This window comes from Mastacembelus armatus, chromosome 5, assembly GCF_900324485.2.
Source record: "Mastacembelus armatus chromosome 5, fMasArm1.2, whole genome shotgun sequence".
Classification (NCBI taxonomy): domain Eukaryota; kingdom Metazoa; phylum Chordata; class Actinopteri; order Synbranchiformes; family Mastacembelidae; genus Mastacembelus; species Mastacembelus armatus.
The window spans coordinates 5,355,483-5,371,531 of record NC_046637.1 but is presented as its reverse complement, the minus strand read 5'-3'; the positions used below and the strand labels follow the sequence as shown (position 1 = coordinate 5,371,531).

At 38.5% G+C, this 16,049-nt stretch overlaps 1 protein-coding gene across 1 annotated transcript in view; it reads right to left on the bottom strand.

Annotated features, from left to right (window-relative positions):
- Window positions 1–16,049, bottom strand: part of igsf21a (immunoglobin superfamily, member 21a) — a 150,240-nt gene that overhangs the window by 52,615 nt on the left and 81,576 nt on the right. The window contains exons 4-5 of the mRNA XM_026307456.1: window positions 15,221–15,342; window positions 6,140–6,258 (exon numbers count right to left, since the gene is read on the bottom strand). Coding sequence (XP_026163241.1) covers window positions 6,140–6,258; window positions 15,221–15,342 — 241 coding nt within the window. The remainder of the gene's footprint in view (window positions 1–6,139; window positions 6,259–15,220; window positions 15,343–16,049) is intronic.

Genomic DNA, 16,049 nt, shown 5'->3' with positions numbered 1-16,049 from the left:
CTTCCTCCAATGGGGTCCAAGCCAACATGTTTTATTGTTGCTGTAAGGTGCTGCCAGTCAGCAAAAACCGAATGGCCATAGAAGAAGTGGCAAGGAGCCACACAAGAGCAGATGGATGGCTCCAAAAACACAGATGCTTGATTCTAATGTGAGATGCTGTGTTTTCGATCTATGACTGTCCATCCATGCTTTTTCCAGACTGAAACAAGTAGTTTGGTCCTCAACCCTACCAAACTGTTTTTACGCATAAATATAATGAAACTGTGATGGAGCCAAATATATAACTGTGTGTTTGAGATTGTTTCTATGATGACGATGTGTCAAACAGTGGAACAGTCGTACAGAGCATATGGCTTTGTTGTGATGATAAACGTCTGGTAAGTGTGCTGCTGGAAGGGTCCTGTGAGTCGATTTCTAAAATAGGACAAACAAAATATATTGCTGTTTAGGCTGGAGGACTTGTTGAAATCAGATAAGCTTTACTCTATGTGAAAAACAGCTGATGCACTATCTTGTCACAAAATGAAGGAGAGATTGTTGTTGGACTCCTGCATAAAACATTTTTTTCCACAAAAAAATCAACTGATGATAACACGCTGCAGGACATTAAGTGTGATGAGCAGGAAGGTGACACCGAGGAGGAATGAGAGAGTAATCGAGAATCATATCAAGAACTCTCAAACAATCCCCCATGGTGACCCGAGGCATGCTAAAAGACAATATGGCAAACACTTCAGGATACAACTGATGAATCTGACAAAATTGGCATCCTATCTGAGAGCGGAGAATTAGGCCACTGTCTGAGTCGATTCTGGCCAAGATGTTCTCTTCACTTCCCGAACAAGTACAGGACACAGAGGGAACAGCCGCTCCGTAGCAATCCATCAAACTCTGCCAACCAAACAAGCCTCTTCACACACAAGCACGCAAACTTGCATGCATACAGTCACACACAGTCCCTGAGCTCTTCCTACTAGTACACCAAACTGCTGTGTCTGCAGGCGTTGCTGTAGTTGGGCTTGGCTTGTATGCCATTAATCCCACCCATTTATAAACGAGCGCCTAAATATACACAGCGCTTAATTAAAGTTGGGCATCCATTATTGAAGCGAATCCCAGTTTTATGGGATGAGAAGGTAATTAGTCCCTCTACACCTTAGTGCTCATCTCTGTTTCTAGGGGTTATAAATACCAGCCCTGCCGCCTCATGAAGGGTATCCTTTAAATTACACCCTCACGCTTTACCGAAGGTTAGAGGAAAGGATTTCTGAATTACGTGACATGATGTTCAAACACAAAGAAAATTAGGATGTTCTACATTCAGCAAAGGAGTCGCAACCCAACACTCACCTGATACAGACAACACCACACCCTTAGCTGTCTCGCACACTATGCACAGCTCAACCGGGACCTGGCTTTTCAAGGTCAGACTGTTCTGAAGAGACAAATAACCTCTCCTTGTAATCTTTGGAATGTCGCATAGGAATCACTTTGGGTAATAACAAATAATGACTCTATCTCTACCACTGGGAAAAGAGGTATTGATTTCTTTCACCCACCAGAGCCTGAAATTATGACCTTAGCTTTACAGGGATGGATATGTCACTGTTTGCAGAATGAAATATCTATTTTACGTGATTGGTGACAGGTTAGATGTATATCCCTTTAAGTGTTGAAATCACAATATGCTGAATGTATTGCACTGTAATAACATCACATATTTTGTGCTCCAAAATGCCAAGCTGTCTGTTTACTTCATAAATAGCTACCTCACAAATTAAATGATCAGCAAAACGTGACTCTGTAAAGGTATAAAAGCTAAAGATAAAGATAAAGTGCCCCATAATTATTTTCATAATTTGCTTGAGTGAACTCAAGCACTCAAAGTGTCTTGCACAGACATTAATATTGCTCTGGTTGAAGTAAAACAGTACTTAAAGCTGAAGGACTATCAAGTTCTGAACTTTGCTACACAGCTGAAGCTGCTTCAGTATCTGGTTATCCTTAGTACATTCATGCTTCTGTTCAAGCTTGATTGTATGACGGTGCAGGTCTTAATGTCAGACCAATTAAATTCAGAAAAATGTTTCAAAGTCAAAACTATTTCAATAAAATAAATTTAGCACAGCATTCATTTGATTTCAAAACTGAAAGGTTGAAAAATTTTATTATAGAATTTAAACTATTATGTCCATGATGTGCTTCCACAGTATCATTTATCAATGTTGCTCCAAGCAGACTGGTAATGTTGCACATAAAATATATTTGTATGAACTTGACCATAAAGTTACAATTTGTAAGACATATTTGCAAACTTAACCAAAGGATGTTGAGCGAAATACTGAAGCCTTCTGAACTTTTTCCATGAATATAATGTACTAAGACCTTCCATTTGAAAAACTGTACAGTTTTTGTTTTAATTTCTGTGGAGTTTTTGGAAACATGACCAGCATATCAAGGTTTCTGATCTGCAGTTGAGCCCTTTTCAAAGAAACTTTGACAGAGAGGAAAGAGGTCAAAAAGTCAAGCTCTACTACATTGTCAGTTCTCAACCCGGTGGATATTTACAGCTTGTTCAGTGTATTCTCTGCATACTGAGACTAAGAATGCTTTGACATTAAACCTAATAGCCTAATAAGGATTCTGACTGTCAGTTTATCTCAGCATTTTCTCACACTGAACTTCTCATCCATAACCTTTCAGTTCAGATGTTGATTTTGAACTTTGATAACAACAGAGTGCCTCATCATAAATTATCATAGAGTAATGCATCAGTAAATTACATTTATAGGCACAGAGGACCGTAACAAGTCATTGAGGTTAAGGAGCAAACTGTAGCAGCACAGTGCATAATAAAATGGCCTAGTTAGGGGGATGTGTTGGTACAGCGTCCTATTCATGTTCCTCATTATCAGGATAAACGATTGTCACCGCAGTTGTCAACAAGATATGGGACATCCCCCAGACAAATAATACTAATGCTAATACTAATAATAATGATAACAAATGGAACAGAGCACAGAGACTCTTCAGGTAAGTCAATGTATGCTTATGCACTGTAAGAAGAAAAGCTAAGACTTTGCAAACTTTCAGAGAGTGAAGGACAGTAGTGGAGGTGGCAGGAGTTCAGGGTTTAGCCTTTTAAAACTGGATGATTGAATTTCTTGGCAGGGGATTCATTAAAATGATAATTCTTATTTATGAAGCCCTTTAAAAAATTAAAATACTCTCCATGTACTGCTTCCTATTAATTAACTTTTTTTCTCTCATTTTCTTTCTTTCTCCTCTCTACTTTTTTCTTTACTTCCCACTGAACTTGACACACTAATAGGTTATGAATAATTCTGTTTCAGTTTAGACGGCAATTAGCCACAATGCCAGAGGCCATTCTTCTTCCTCTCTTGTGGAGTGGTGATTTAGGACCCAGCTGAGTTAGGGTGCTCCAACTATCCCACCACTACATAATTCACTGCTTCCCACCCAGCACTGAAACAAGAAATAGTTAAGTCCCCACCCACTGATAAAGTCTTTCACTAAAGTCTTTTTACTTCAGTGTGGGGAGCAGAGGCATGAGACTGGACATCAAAAAGAGCAGAACAGAAGGTCAACGGCTTAGTTTAGAAGGAAATAAATGTCTGTTAAAAAAAAAAAAAAAAAGAGATTAAAAGCCTAAACAATATCTTAGAAGCAGAAAAATGTGATAACGGAGTAATATTGTCCCACATTGTCTCTCTCTGGTATTCTACTAAAAAATGTCACCACTGCTAATTAGCCATTGAACCACATGGAGAACAGCATGTCTTTGCTGGAATTGATACATCAGAGAGAAACGAAGCAGCTGTCGTTAGAGGGGTCTACAATACAATAATTACAGCACAGACTGAGCAATAGGCTACAGGCACGCAACCTCGTCTAGTGACTGATTGAAGTATCATAGAAACAATAATAACAGTAGTATTACAGAGACAATAAGTAAAATGAAGTAAAATAAGTAAGATTAAGTAATGTAAAGTAAAGCAAATATGCATTCAATCATTATGATCAATAGGACACACAGACCTAAATTGATTACATTTGCCCATTTGTACGTCAGTCTACACTCCACAACCAATCATTACAAAGTGAAAACATGTTTTAGAATTGTTTGCAAATTTATTTCAAATCAAAAAACTTTCATTTCCAAAAGTAATTTTAGTATTTTCTGTAGGCCTCCACATTGTTCAAGATCCCATAATTCACACTGCATCAGAACACCAAGCATTGTGTCTGGTGAAAACAGGGAACTGCTCATTGCTGATACTCTACAGTGAAGCATGGTGGTGACAGGGAGAGGGGGACTGGTCAGACGTGAGGGAAGGATGAATACAGCTAAAGAGGTCCTTAAAGAAAACCTGAGATTTAAAATTGGGGTGACGGTTTGTCTTTCAGCATGACAATGACCGAACCCATACAGACAAGACAGCGCTGGAGTGGCTTCAGGTCAGACGAAGTCTTTGACTGTCCTTGAGTGGCCCAGCCAAATCCCAGGCTTAAGCCCCATAGAACATCTGTGGAGAGACATGGCAGCTCACATGCTTCCCATCAAATGTGATGAAGCATGAGAGGATCTGCCAGGAAGAATAGGATGAACTACTCAAATCCAGGTGTTGAAAGCTTGTAGGGCCTCACTTGAGAAGACCTGAAGTTGTAATTGCTGCTAAAGAGGCTTCAGTACAAGTACAAAATACTTTTTTAAATGAAACACTTAAATTTGTGATCTTTGAAAATTCGCTAAAACTTCTAAGAACATATTATTGCCATAAAGTGTTACTGCATGTAGACTGATGGGGCAAAAATGATGAAAATTTATTCCTTCACAATTATATGTGCAACACATATAAAAGTTTGGAATAAGCGAAGGAGTCTGAATATATTCTGAAGACCACTGTAGATATGACAGAAGAACAGAGCGTAATTAATGTAAATCCTGTAGAGAGCACTAAGACAGACCTCGGCCAATGCTGAAAAGTTTCAGCAGTTGCTGTTACACGAAAATCACATCTTTCCTATCACCTTCAATTTTCAGTTGTATCAGTTTCTTGACCCTGCTAAATTACCCTCAGGATTTGGAATCAAATCTCCTTCTGCTACGTTCACAGTTAAAGGAAGCTATAACCTTGTAATGACAGACATTGTGGATCCAGATCACCAGTGAAATACAATCAATTGTTCAATAGCCTAAGGCCTATCTGTGCACCAAATGTTGAGGAAACATATTCATCAGTTCTTCATTTCCTAAAGACAGTGATGGCAGCAGGGTGAAAAAGTAGCCATTGTAAATAAAAAAGTAAATAAGTACATATACTGCATAAAATCACCTATGTGTGAAATATCTTTTGTATTCATTAGCTCAGGGTGATGAATCCACTTGTTGCCTGCAGCATCACTGGTCTTTGAGCCAACATCTATCCCAGTGACATGTCATTTCCCATTATTTTAACAAAAAACCTCAACCTGCAGCAGTGTGGTGAGAGACAACTGATCAATCAAATTAATTAAACATTAGTTGTTATACCAGCATAGTCTTTCCTATCAGTGTGCAGCTCATTTTTTGTGCACTGACAAAATGTTGCAAGTTGAGCACGTAGATAAAACAGACCCTTCAATAATCAAACCAGGGTGTGTGGAGATCTGGCCCATCCACATTCCTGAAGGAAGGCACTAAAGCTTCAACTGCTCACTATAGATAAGAGCATTAGCTGAATAATACAGTTGCTAATTAAGCTATTTTCATTATCTAATACATAAATATATTTTTTTCTCGCTACCTGCTTGAAAACAGCATACCCAACCAACAGTATCAGTTTGAAAACATAAGCCTCCGGCACCACGCACAAATCTTCAACCCTCACTTTTTTGAGTGATCAAGAGGGCTCTGTCTCTTTCCCGCAGGCCTGCACCACATCCAGTTTTATAAATCTGTGCCATACTGTCCAACCTGCTAACTTTGAATAGTTTTCTCTATGTGAATCCCATGTCCCACCCCAAGTATTCTGTTTTAACCAAAGGCACTTTAAATATTGTAGTGACACACCACTGAAAATATTCATTTCATTTCATTGGATTTCAACTAGGGACAAAATGAAGTAATGGTACTCACACATAACAGTAAGAAAAACATTCCCTGAAGCCAGGACAACCTTCTCCCTTGTTGCCCGGTCATAGATGCCCACATGACATTCGTAAGGGCCATTGTCAGAGATCCGTACCTCTGGGAGCCTGGAAAACACAAGCGTTACTCTGTGAGTGCATAAAAATCTTTGCATTTTAGAAATACGGCACAATGATGCACAAGATCAGCATACAATTAGTCATTCCATAGGATTATTAACATTCATAGATATAAAGGTTGATATTACATTTGATACAGTGAATGTACTGGGTCTCTTTATCTCAGCATTGCTACATGATGTCTTTAATCTGTGAAGGGCTGCAGTAAGTTCACAATGTCACAGACACAGGTGCTGCAGGTAATACAGATCAAGCATTTTGTTTCTAAGTGAACCAGGATCTTTTACTTACACTCTGGTAATAAGTTTTTACTTAAGTTATTTTCACTCATCTCACAACTCAGCCTGAGGGTGAAAGTTCCAAATCATAGGCTCACAGTAAACAATAATTAATTATGTCCTCATCTACAATTAATAGAAAGTTGATTATTATCTGTGATCTGTGCATTATATCCTAATTATTCTTAGCAAACAGGGACATAATTTTAGTGATAATATAAGTCATTAACTTAAATTGATAATAATTACTATATAAAAGCTGCAGGGTTATGAATGTCAAACCTCCAAAGGTTTTTTAAAAAGAAAAGAATCACCATGGCCAAACAAGACATCATTTGTTGATCAGTGATATTTTATATTTATAACATCCACTCATTTTTCCCCCATTTTTGTTTACTCTAATTAATACAGTAAAAAACATGCTAGATAATCTACAGCCTGTAATATGAAGTCTCAGCAAATAACTCCTATTAAGAACGTAATATAATACTAAACAATTTATAGCAATGAGAAAATACACAAAAACTTATAGTTTATTATGTTATTTTTTAAGGAAGCAGACTGAATTCATACTTAAAACATCTTTCAATCCAAATATGCCTTTTAACTAAACACATTTTCTGACTGCATCAGTTCTCACACACAGGATAAATAAAACTGGAGTTATTACATCAGTTTAGTTCAGTGTTAATCGGAACTATGGTTGTGAATATAAGGCCTGACTATCATTTACGTCATTACAGCCTGCATTACAGTGTGCATGTATATTTAGACAAAACCTTTCCTGAATTTCTGTAATTTGTCTGATGGGTGTTACTAGTAATGTTTCTGGGAGCTACCATTGATATATTTATTTGTCACCACTGGTCCTCTATTGGTAATTCTCTCATCGGCTTCATGTTCAATTTGACATCCTGATTTAAGAAAGGAAAACGTTACGGTGGAGGATAATGTATGCCCAGTCAAACGACCTGTATCTCACAGATATTTTCAAGACACAGCACATTACAGTCCTTTCTCAGGAATGTAAAAAGGTGTGTTTAAACAAACAAAACAAAACAGCCAACAATTATGTAGTCAGTGATGGCAGATGACCATATTTGAAAGAGCTCGGGAGCACATCCTGTGGATTCAACTAATATGTCAATAGTTATAATCAAAGTGAGACATCACTAGTCACATTTAGCCTCTGTGATTTAATTCAACAAAACAGGAACAATTGTCCTTGCCACCTGGGTGTTTCGGATGGAGACCTCTGTTAGAATAGCAGCAGGCTGCACACAACAGTCAGGCTTTAATGAGTTCAGCTGTGTTGTGTGTGTGCCATGCTTTTGGAAAGCAGTCAAAGCTGTGCACCAACCATGAATCTATATACGCTCTCCTCACTCAACAACTATCTTTGAACTACCTTTGAGCAAGGCACTTTAACCTAAAGTGAAAAAGACGAGAGTAAATTTATCTTATTCTAATCCCTTGTATTGACTACAAGGCGTCTAACTCCACAGACACCTGTACTACTTTTTATTTCTAATTTACTTTTGGTTTGTCATTTCTTTGAACAGTAATTATAAAATAACCGAGGACTAGAAGTTACAACCTGACTCAGACAGTTGGGATTATCAGTAAGAATGATCACATTGACCCAGTCTTTAGTGCATAAAACTGAACCAAGAAATGAAAGTTCATGCACTGAACTTTCTGCTGAAAGAACCAAGCATAAACAAATGTTTGAAAAAGCTAAGTATATATGAAAAAGAGCAAACACCTCGAGATATAAAGTGAGGATGTCTCCACCAGCGCTTCCTCAAGGGATGAGCTTAAAAGCAGCGCTTTTGTTTCAACACAGTGTAAAATGATGAGAATGGTGAATCTCTGTGGTGGTGGGGTGGGGGAGATAATTAGCTCTGTCTTGGCTGGCTACATTATAGTAAATGCTGATGTGGCTCATTGCTTTGTTTTTGCAAGCAAAGTCGTAGTTTAGTTAACCACAATCCTGACGGCTGCATTCATGGATTCAAACCGAGACGGGTGCGGAGAAAAGAACCCAGACAAAAGATAAGTCGAGCTGTGGAAGTATTGCGGGAAGAAAGGTGAGGAGGGCACAAAGAAAAACCCTCAACTGCAGCTTTTCTGAGCTTGTGAAGTCTACCAGTATGACAGCAAGACATGTCTCAGAATTAGGAGTTGGGAAAGAGGAAAGGTTGTACTCTTAACACTGAGACTTCTGTTAAATATTAAGAGTAGTAGAATTAATTTTTCAGTACTCACTCTAATGTTTGATGTCATGTATTTCAAAGGTGCTAGTCCATTGAGAATCTGTTCACAAAAAGTGAATATGTGACTCAGAGTACTCAAACTTTTTTCTCCCACCTACTGTCCCTCATTCAATATTAATGGATCAGTTAATGTTTGAAATCTTAATTATAATGTTGCAATGAGATCCCTATTTCAACAGAATTGAAAAAAGCCATTAAAAACCACATATTACAGATTTTTTTTTTCCCTCTGATTACTTCTATAAATCAGGACTAACACTGAGTGTGCCACACAGTTATAAGCCTGGGATTTCACTTTAGCAAACAGCAGTTTTGAGAGCACTTAAACAAACTGTTTACAAACATTTATGAGTGTTTTGAGTCCTGCTTGGTGTAACTAAAGTGTAGTAGCACTGGATTTATCGCTAGAGTGTCAGCGCACGATATCAGTCTGGTGTTGTGCAGAGCAAGTTTCCTGTGCATAATTCATATTTTAGCGGACAATGCCCTCTGTATCTTCCAATTATAGGCCCAGACCTGCTCCTGTTAAACAGTCATTTCCTCAGTCCTTTCTGAATGCATTTGTCCTGTACTCTGTTTTGAAATTGTGGACCTCATTAATCAATGAGTTATACAAAGCTAATTAGCAATGGTATAAATCAAGGCAGATGCTGGAACAAAAAAGAAAAAACGAATCAAAAAAGCTTTTTCAGCCTTATAGACAAAAAATTTTTATCAGCATAACACAGATATGGTAAATAAGCAAGCAAATGAATAGGTAATTGAATAAACAGGCGGTTTCCAGCAAACCACATTAAAAAGACTACAAATTGTCTTCTGCACACCAAAAAACAGCACATACACGATGGAGATCAATAGCAATGAGCCCCCATGGAGGAGCAGCAAAAACAGCACACCGCAAAGAGAGATCGATTGTCCCCTAGGAGTTGCATCTGAAAGCTCTTTCCTGTTATGTAGGCCTTCCTCTAGAACTCCTCCTGCCTACAAATGCAAGCAAATGCAACAGCTCACATGGAGAGTGAAAAAGAGCAGTCTTGACAGAGCACTGTCTGATAGCGCATCCAGTCAATCTCTGCATCAAATTAACTAGCATATTGTCAGATACTCTTTCTGGCCTAAAACATCATGGGTGAACAGGTCAGGACTGGTGATTATAAGCCAATATACATTCAGTGGAAAGCCGAGACAAACTGCCTAGGGTACAGGATGCAAAGAGAAGTGTGTAATTGCCCATACTTCCTTAAGGAATGAGCATGAAACAAAATGACGAGGATAATGCTGTGATACTCTGAGTACCAAGGGATGTGTGATTGGCTTTGTGCTGGCTGGTTACATTATAGTAAGTGCTGATGTAGCTCATCTCTCTGTTCTTATCCACAAAGCTGTAGTTCTGTTGTTTGCTATCCTAAGTACTGCATTCATGGATTCAAATCCACACAAACACAGAGAGGAGAGCTCAGTGATAAAAAGGTAGAAAGCATGGAGGTATTACTGGGTCCACAAAGAAACCACACAAAAAGACTTTTTGCTGATTACAGTATTTCTGAAGCCCCATTCAGTGAGGCATTAAATAGCTTATGTATCACTTATTATTCATTACCATTTTGAGAACCAAATACTTTATTGCTCCCTAAGAATATTTCTTACAATACATCTTTAAATATTTGGCAAGATGATCCTTAAACATCTTCAAAAAGTGGTTTGGTATAATTTCATTTTCACCAACAATAATTTACATCATAATTCATCATCCTGCCATCCAAAATAATCACAATACAGTGTCAAAATCTCTACCCGGAGAAGTAAATTCTCTTTTTTCACGTAGGAAGCCTCAGCGGACACCACATTCACCTTCAGTGTAAGATTGAGAGGGGAGATAACAAAAGGAACATTTTTAATTTGCAGCTGTAATCAAAATAAAATTGAAAAAGACATTCTTAACACGACTTCCTGCAGGAAAATATTCATCAATTACTGAGCTGAAATTACCAGCACAACAGCAAAGGCTCGTCCATGAGATTTTAGGCTGGAGCGTGGGAAATGAAAGGCCTGTCCACTAGTGTTGTATCTGAAATATTAATACTGGAGAAATGATTTTTCGATCACCTTGAACCAGTCAGACATTTTCAGTAATATAAACTTGACACAAGGTAATTCGAAGGAGACAAGGGATTTCAGTTTAGTAACTATTGAATATCCCTTTTTTTTTTCAGATGACGTCTCTTATTTTGCAATCAAATATCTGCTCCTTTCATCACAACCAGAGTCCTGTGTTGCTCCAATACCCGCTGCATGTTTTCTACATCCATACTTTGTAGTTGACAGAGGGACGGTGGCAAATGAGCACTACCTGTGAATTCAACAAGTCTTCTAAACGAAACAAAAAAATATGTAGGTTGCATATTTCCTGTGGAACAACAGTGAAGGGTTTTCTGATCTGATGTTCCTGTTGCCAGGATGGCACATTTGTCAGTACCCTCAAAAACCGTCACATATCACTGTTGAAAAGTATGTTTGGTAAGACTTAAAGGATGCACATAAAGGCACATAAAGGATATGGTTAAGCTTCAGGCCAACATCATGGTTTGGTACTTTACTGAGGTTAGGGAACATTTATCATTCATTCATTCATTCTCTCTACTACTTAGTCCAATTCAGCGTCAGAGTAGACTGGAGCCAATCCCAGTTCACATTGAGCAAAAGACATTATATTACAGGGTTTAGGGGTCAATTAGGAAATGACTATCAGCAACTGAAACAAAATGAAAATATATCTAAAAAAGTATCTAATGTTCATTGGAACTGGGAGATGAACAGAGGTCTTCAGTATTTTGGTGATTGTTCTATAGTGTAACAAGCTCCCCTTAACCATTTGCTCTAGTCATAATTACTATGGTCACTAGAGAGATTTGTCACTTGAATATGTTGTTTTGGGGCACTGGCTGAAATGACTGATGCTGTCCACATTCTCTAGGCAGCAGTTGGCTAGCATTTTATCTGCTGTGTGTTTCCAGTGGGGGATTTAAAGCTGTATTTCTCATTATGGTTGACCATGTGGCTAATTTAGTGAGTTGGATCATTTGCAGAGCTGCTCAGCTAGAGAATGGCTGGACTAACTCAGACAACCTGAAAAACCAAATTAGTATTTTTTATCTACTATTTGCTTTTTAACCTGTGCCTTTTCTTCTGCCACAACCAAAAGCCAAAGAACTGATAAGGCAAATGAAAAGCAAAGCAGAAGAAACTAGCACCTTATACTCCCAGTGGCAACTATTATCAGACATCCACTCATTTTGTATTGTGTGGAAATCGTAGCTGATTTGTCCTTTTACAAGAATGCCACCAATGTAGGTAAAACCCTATGTTAGCTGCTGTTCCTACTGAACATTGATCAATAAGTATTGATATTTAAGATATGTACAATTAACCACAGCACAGGTGATGCATTTGTGAATGGAATCAGCCTATCAGTTCAAATCATACCAGCAGCAGAAGCAGCAGTGCAGGCCAGAGGCAAGTGGTGCATTGACTGAGATTAGTTTCAACAGTATGGTTAAGTAATTATCATAATTATAACATAACAGGCTGTTTGTCATTGCCTCCCCGAACTATACATTAGACTATTATAAATATGTTAAAAAAATAAAAGTATTCATAAGAAGATATTTTGACCTTCCATCCCTTGTTTAGGAAAAACAGGAAAAAGAATTAGATTCACAGTCAGCAACTATAGAAGTCCCACCATCTAACACAACCTTCTCCCATAAGTTCTTATCGCTGTACTTCTGCTTTTCGTTCACAGAGACAAAGCCATCATTCATACGATGATGTTAGGAAATGCAGCTATAGGTCATTAAAATTCCAGCTCAAGGCCTTTTCTGTGTGTGCATGTGAGGGAACAGCAGAAAAAGTGAATACAAAGACAACACAAAGTAAAGTTAGACTTACATATGCCCTTGGTATGCTACATTCAGCTTTTATGACACATTATTAATTAATTATTTGAAGGAAAGAAAAACAGTTCGATTTGAGTTTAAATATTATCACCATATTATTCAAGATCTGTCCTTTGTGCATCGGCACCTGAATACAGATACAGTTATAACTTCTTCCATTCTCCTCAAGATTGTGACTAACAGCTGTCAAAGACAAGACCTGACAATCTTCGAAGTCAATATCAATATCGCTTCTGAAACTGACTAATAATTGAAACCCAGCATGTGTGGAGAAAAATCACTCATAACCACATCCTGCTGTGATAAAAGTATTCCACAAAAACCAAAAAATATAGTTAATAAAAGATATAGTATATTGAGATTTTCATTCTGGTCATACATTTGTGAGACTGCTAAGGCTTTGTGCAGAAGATTTACCATTCTCAGGTGGAAATGGGAAATTATAACAAGTAAAAATTCAGCCTTTTGCATTTCTTACTACTGTGAGCTTCTGTGTTACACCATGAAAGTGTGACTGTGATGACTCAAATTTTTCTTTCTTCCTTTTTTTGCTGGAAGAATAGTGAGATTGTAGCAGGAGTCCACATTTCCCTCTGATTGACTAACACAGACTAAGCATTTCTGATGCAGCTACAGTACAGGTCAGTGCAGGCAGCATCCAGCTGCCTCAGATGCTGGGTCATTTGATCCTTCCCCCATTATGTGTGTTGCGTTACACTTTCTCTCTCTTTCTCTGTATATACCAGGATATATTCAGAACTCTTTTTCACACTTTATTGTGTTGTTATAGATTTTGGATAATCCTCATTTTTAAAGCTTATTATTTTTTACTGTTTAATGCTTTTCTTTGTGTTTGCCACAGTGTTTCAAATGTGTTATAGAAATCAACCCAAATTTTTTTGGAAATTTAAAATAAAATCAAAACCTGAAATGAATTCAGTACTATGTAGATACCCCTTCTGGTGCCTCCTTAGGTAAGTCTCTACAAACATTGCACACCTGGATTTGGGCAGCTTATCCCATTCGTCCTGTTCTTGGCTATACGCTCTGGGTCACTGTTGTATGCACTTTAAAGCCCTCTGCTTACTGTCTATCCACTCTACTATAAAGGCCTGAGTGCTGCTGACATGGTCATTCTTCCAGCAGGTTCTCACAACTCTCATGGTTCCACATTTCTTCCTTTCTAATTCTCTTCCCTTATAATTATTGAAGAAAAGAAAAAGGTTTGATACTCATTTGCTGATCTATGCCTCTTCACAAAATGTTACTGCAGAGTGACAGAGAAAGGAGTCTGAACGCTTTTGTCAATGACAGGGCTCCTGTGTGTTTGTGCATTCACGTCTCCATGTCTGTGTGCTTTTAAGTGTGTACACAATTCTGCTGTCATGATGCTTACGCTCCCAATGGGAGAGTAGAATTGTCCAGATAAATCATCCTTGGCTGGGCAGCTACACTACACATGAGAGAGGAAAAGAGGCAAAAAAAGAAGAAGAAAAACTACAAAGAGGTAGGAATGTACATGAGCAGAACCAAAGAAAAGCAGCAGGAAAAAGATGAGATAAAAAGAAAATGGTGTAAGTAGGATCATTACAAAAGGATGCAAAGTGTGAAACATTCCAGTTTAAAATGGATCTGTAGTTGGAGAATGACTGTGTAGTGTGGTGTGCTGTATGGCCAACACTTCTTTTGTGTTGTTGAACATTCAGACAGGGGTATCTGCAGTAGGAGGAGCATCAGAGCAGAGGGAGCAAGAGATGAGGAGATGGGCAGACAGCTGCCAGCTGTATTGTTGAGGCCTAGGGAAAAAGAAGACAGTCCCCAGGACACTTCAAATGTGTTATTTAGCCAATCAGAGCCACATGACTCCTCCTACCACTACTCATCTTCCATTTCTTGCTGGCAATACAGTGTGTTAATACATAAACTCTGGGCCTGTGTCTGCAATGGCTCATAGGTCCTGAGAGATGAGTGAGGCAAATCTGTGCATGTTCTCCTCTATGACAGTGTTTCTGAGTACATGGGTGCTACCTGGGATATATTCACCCCTAAAACTGGAATGAGGACCAGACTAGCCAGATGTTAGCTAAATCTTTAACACTGAACTCTTTATCCTGAGCAGAGTTGCTGATTAGAGTTCACCACTACCTTCTGTCCTCATGTAATAATGCAGTGACCCCTTTGCCCGGTCACTCCAGTCTGGCCTGGTCTGACCAACAGCAGATGGCAGGGAATAAAGTTGTGTAGCACTGAGCAAGAGATCATCTCGGTGCACTTACTATCAGTGCATCAAGAGGAAATTTGAAAACAGGGTAAAATTAATACACTAGTGCTACAAGATAAATAGTACAGAAATAGAGCAGGTGAGAGTGTGACAGGAGTTAAAAAAGTAAGCCGTCTTATTTGAAGTTAAAGTTGAAACAAGACTGATTTTGAGGCTCACCGGACAGTTGACTGATAAACAAGGTCTTCACGTCTGCGGTAGTCCTCCATGTGAGAGTAATTGGTATTAAACATAGCATCATAGGTGAAGATTTTCTGCTTGATGGTACCTCCATCTGTGACCTGTGAAACAAAGAGAACATTAGTAAGATTATTCCTCTAAAGATGAATCGTCAGGGCCTCCCTTTCCAGCTTCTCCTGCTCATACACTCTTGTCTCATGGCCTCAAGTACACATAGTAATTCATCAGTCATTCATTTGCAGCCATGTTAACATGAGTGAGACAACCTCAAGTCTTAATGAAGTCGTCACAGTTCTGCGTTCTGTATGTATCAAGCAGTTTGCTGTCTGCAGAGCTAACGGCTTGCAACAAGATACTGTGGAGGAAAGGTGATAGGATATTCAAAACACTGGTCTCCTCTATTTTTTCTGGGCATGGTAGATGATGGAGTAGTTCTTGCTTTTCTAATATTCACAGGAGTGTTAAAGTCACTTAGCATTTGAATGACTGTGATTTCTCCTCTGTTGAGAAGCCACAGACAGCCATAAAGGAGAAAAAATTTAATGGAGCCATTAATGCAGCTTTGAAGAAGAAAATTGTTGGTGGGCCAGGAAATCTTGTTCCATTTGCTAGTGAAGATGCTATCGTTCTGATCCAGTCCCTGTTCGGTGAGATAAACAGTGTCAAAGCATGTCATGATTGATTCATGTCTGCACATGTCACCTCATGAAGAGACAAAGCTAAACTGTATTAATATGAGCTAACACATTTTCCCTGTAAATGTGGGGTAAGTCATATAACCTCTTACCGCTAGAGAAAGTTCACTGCC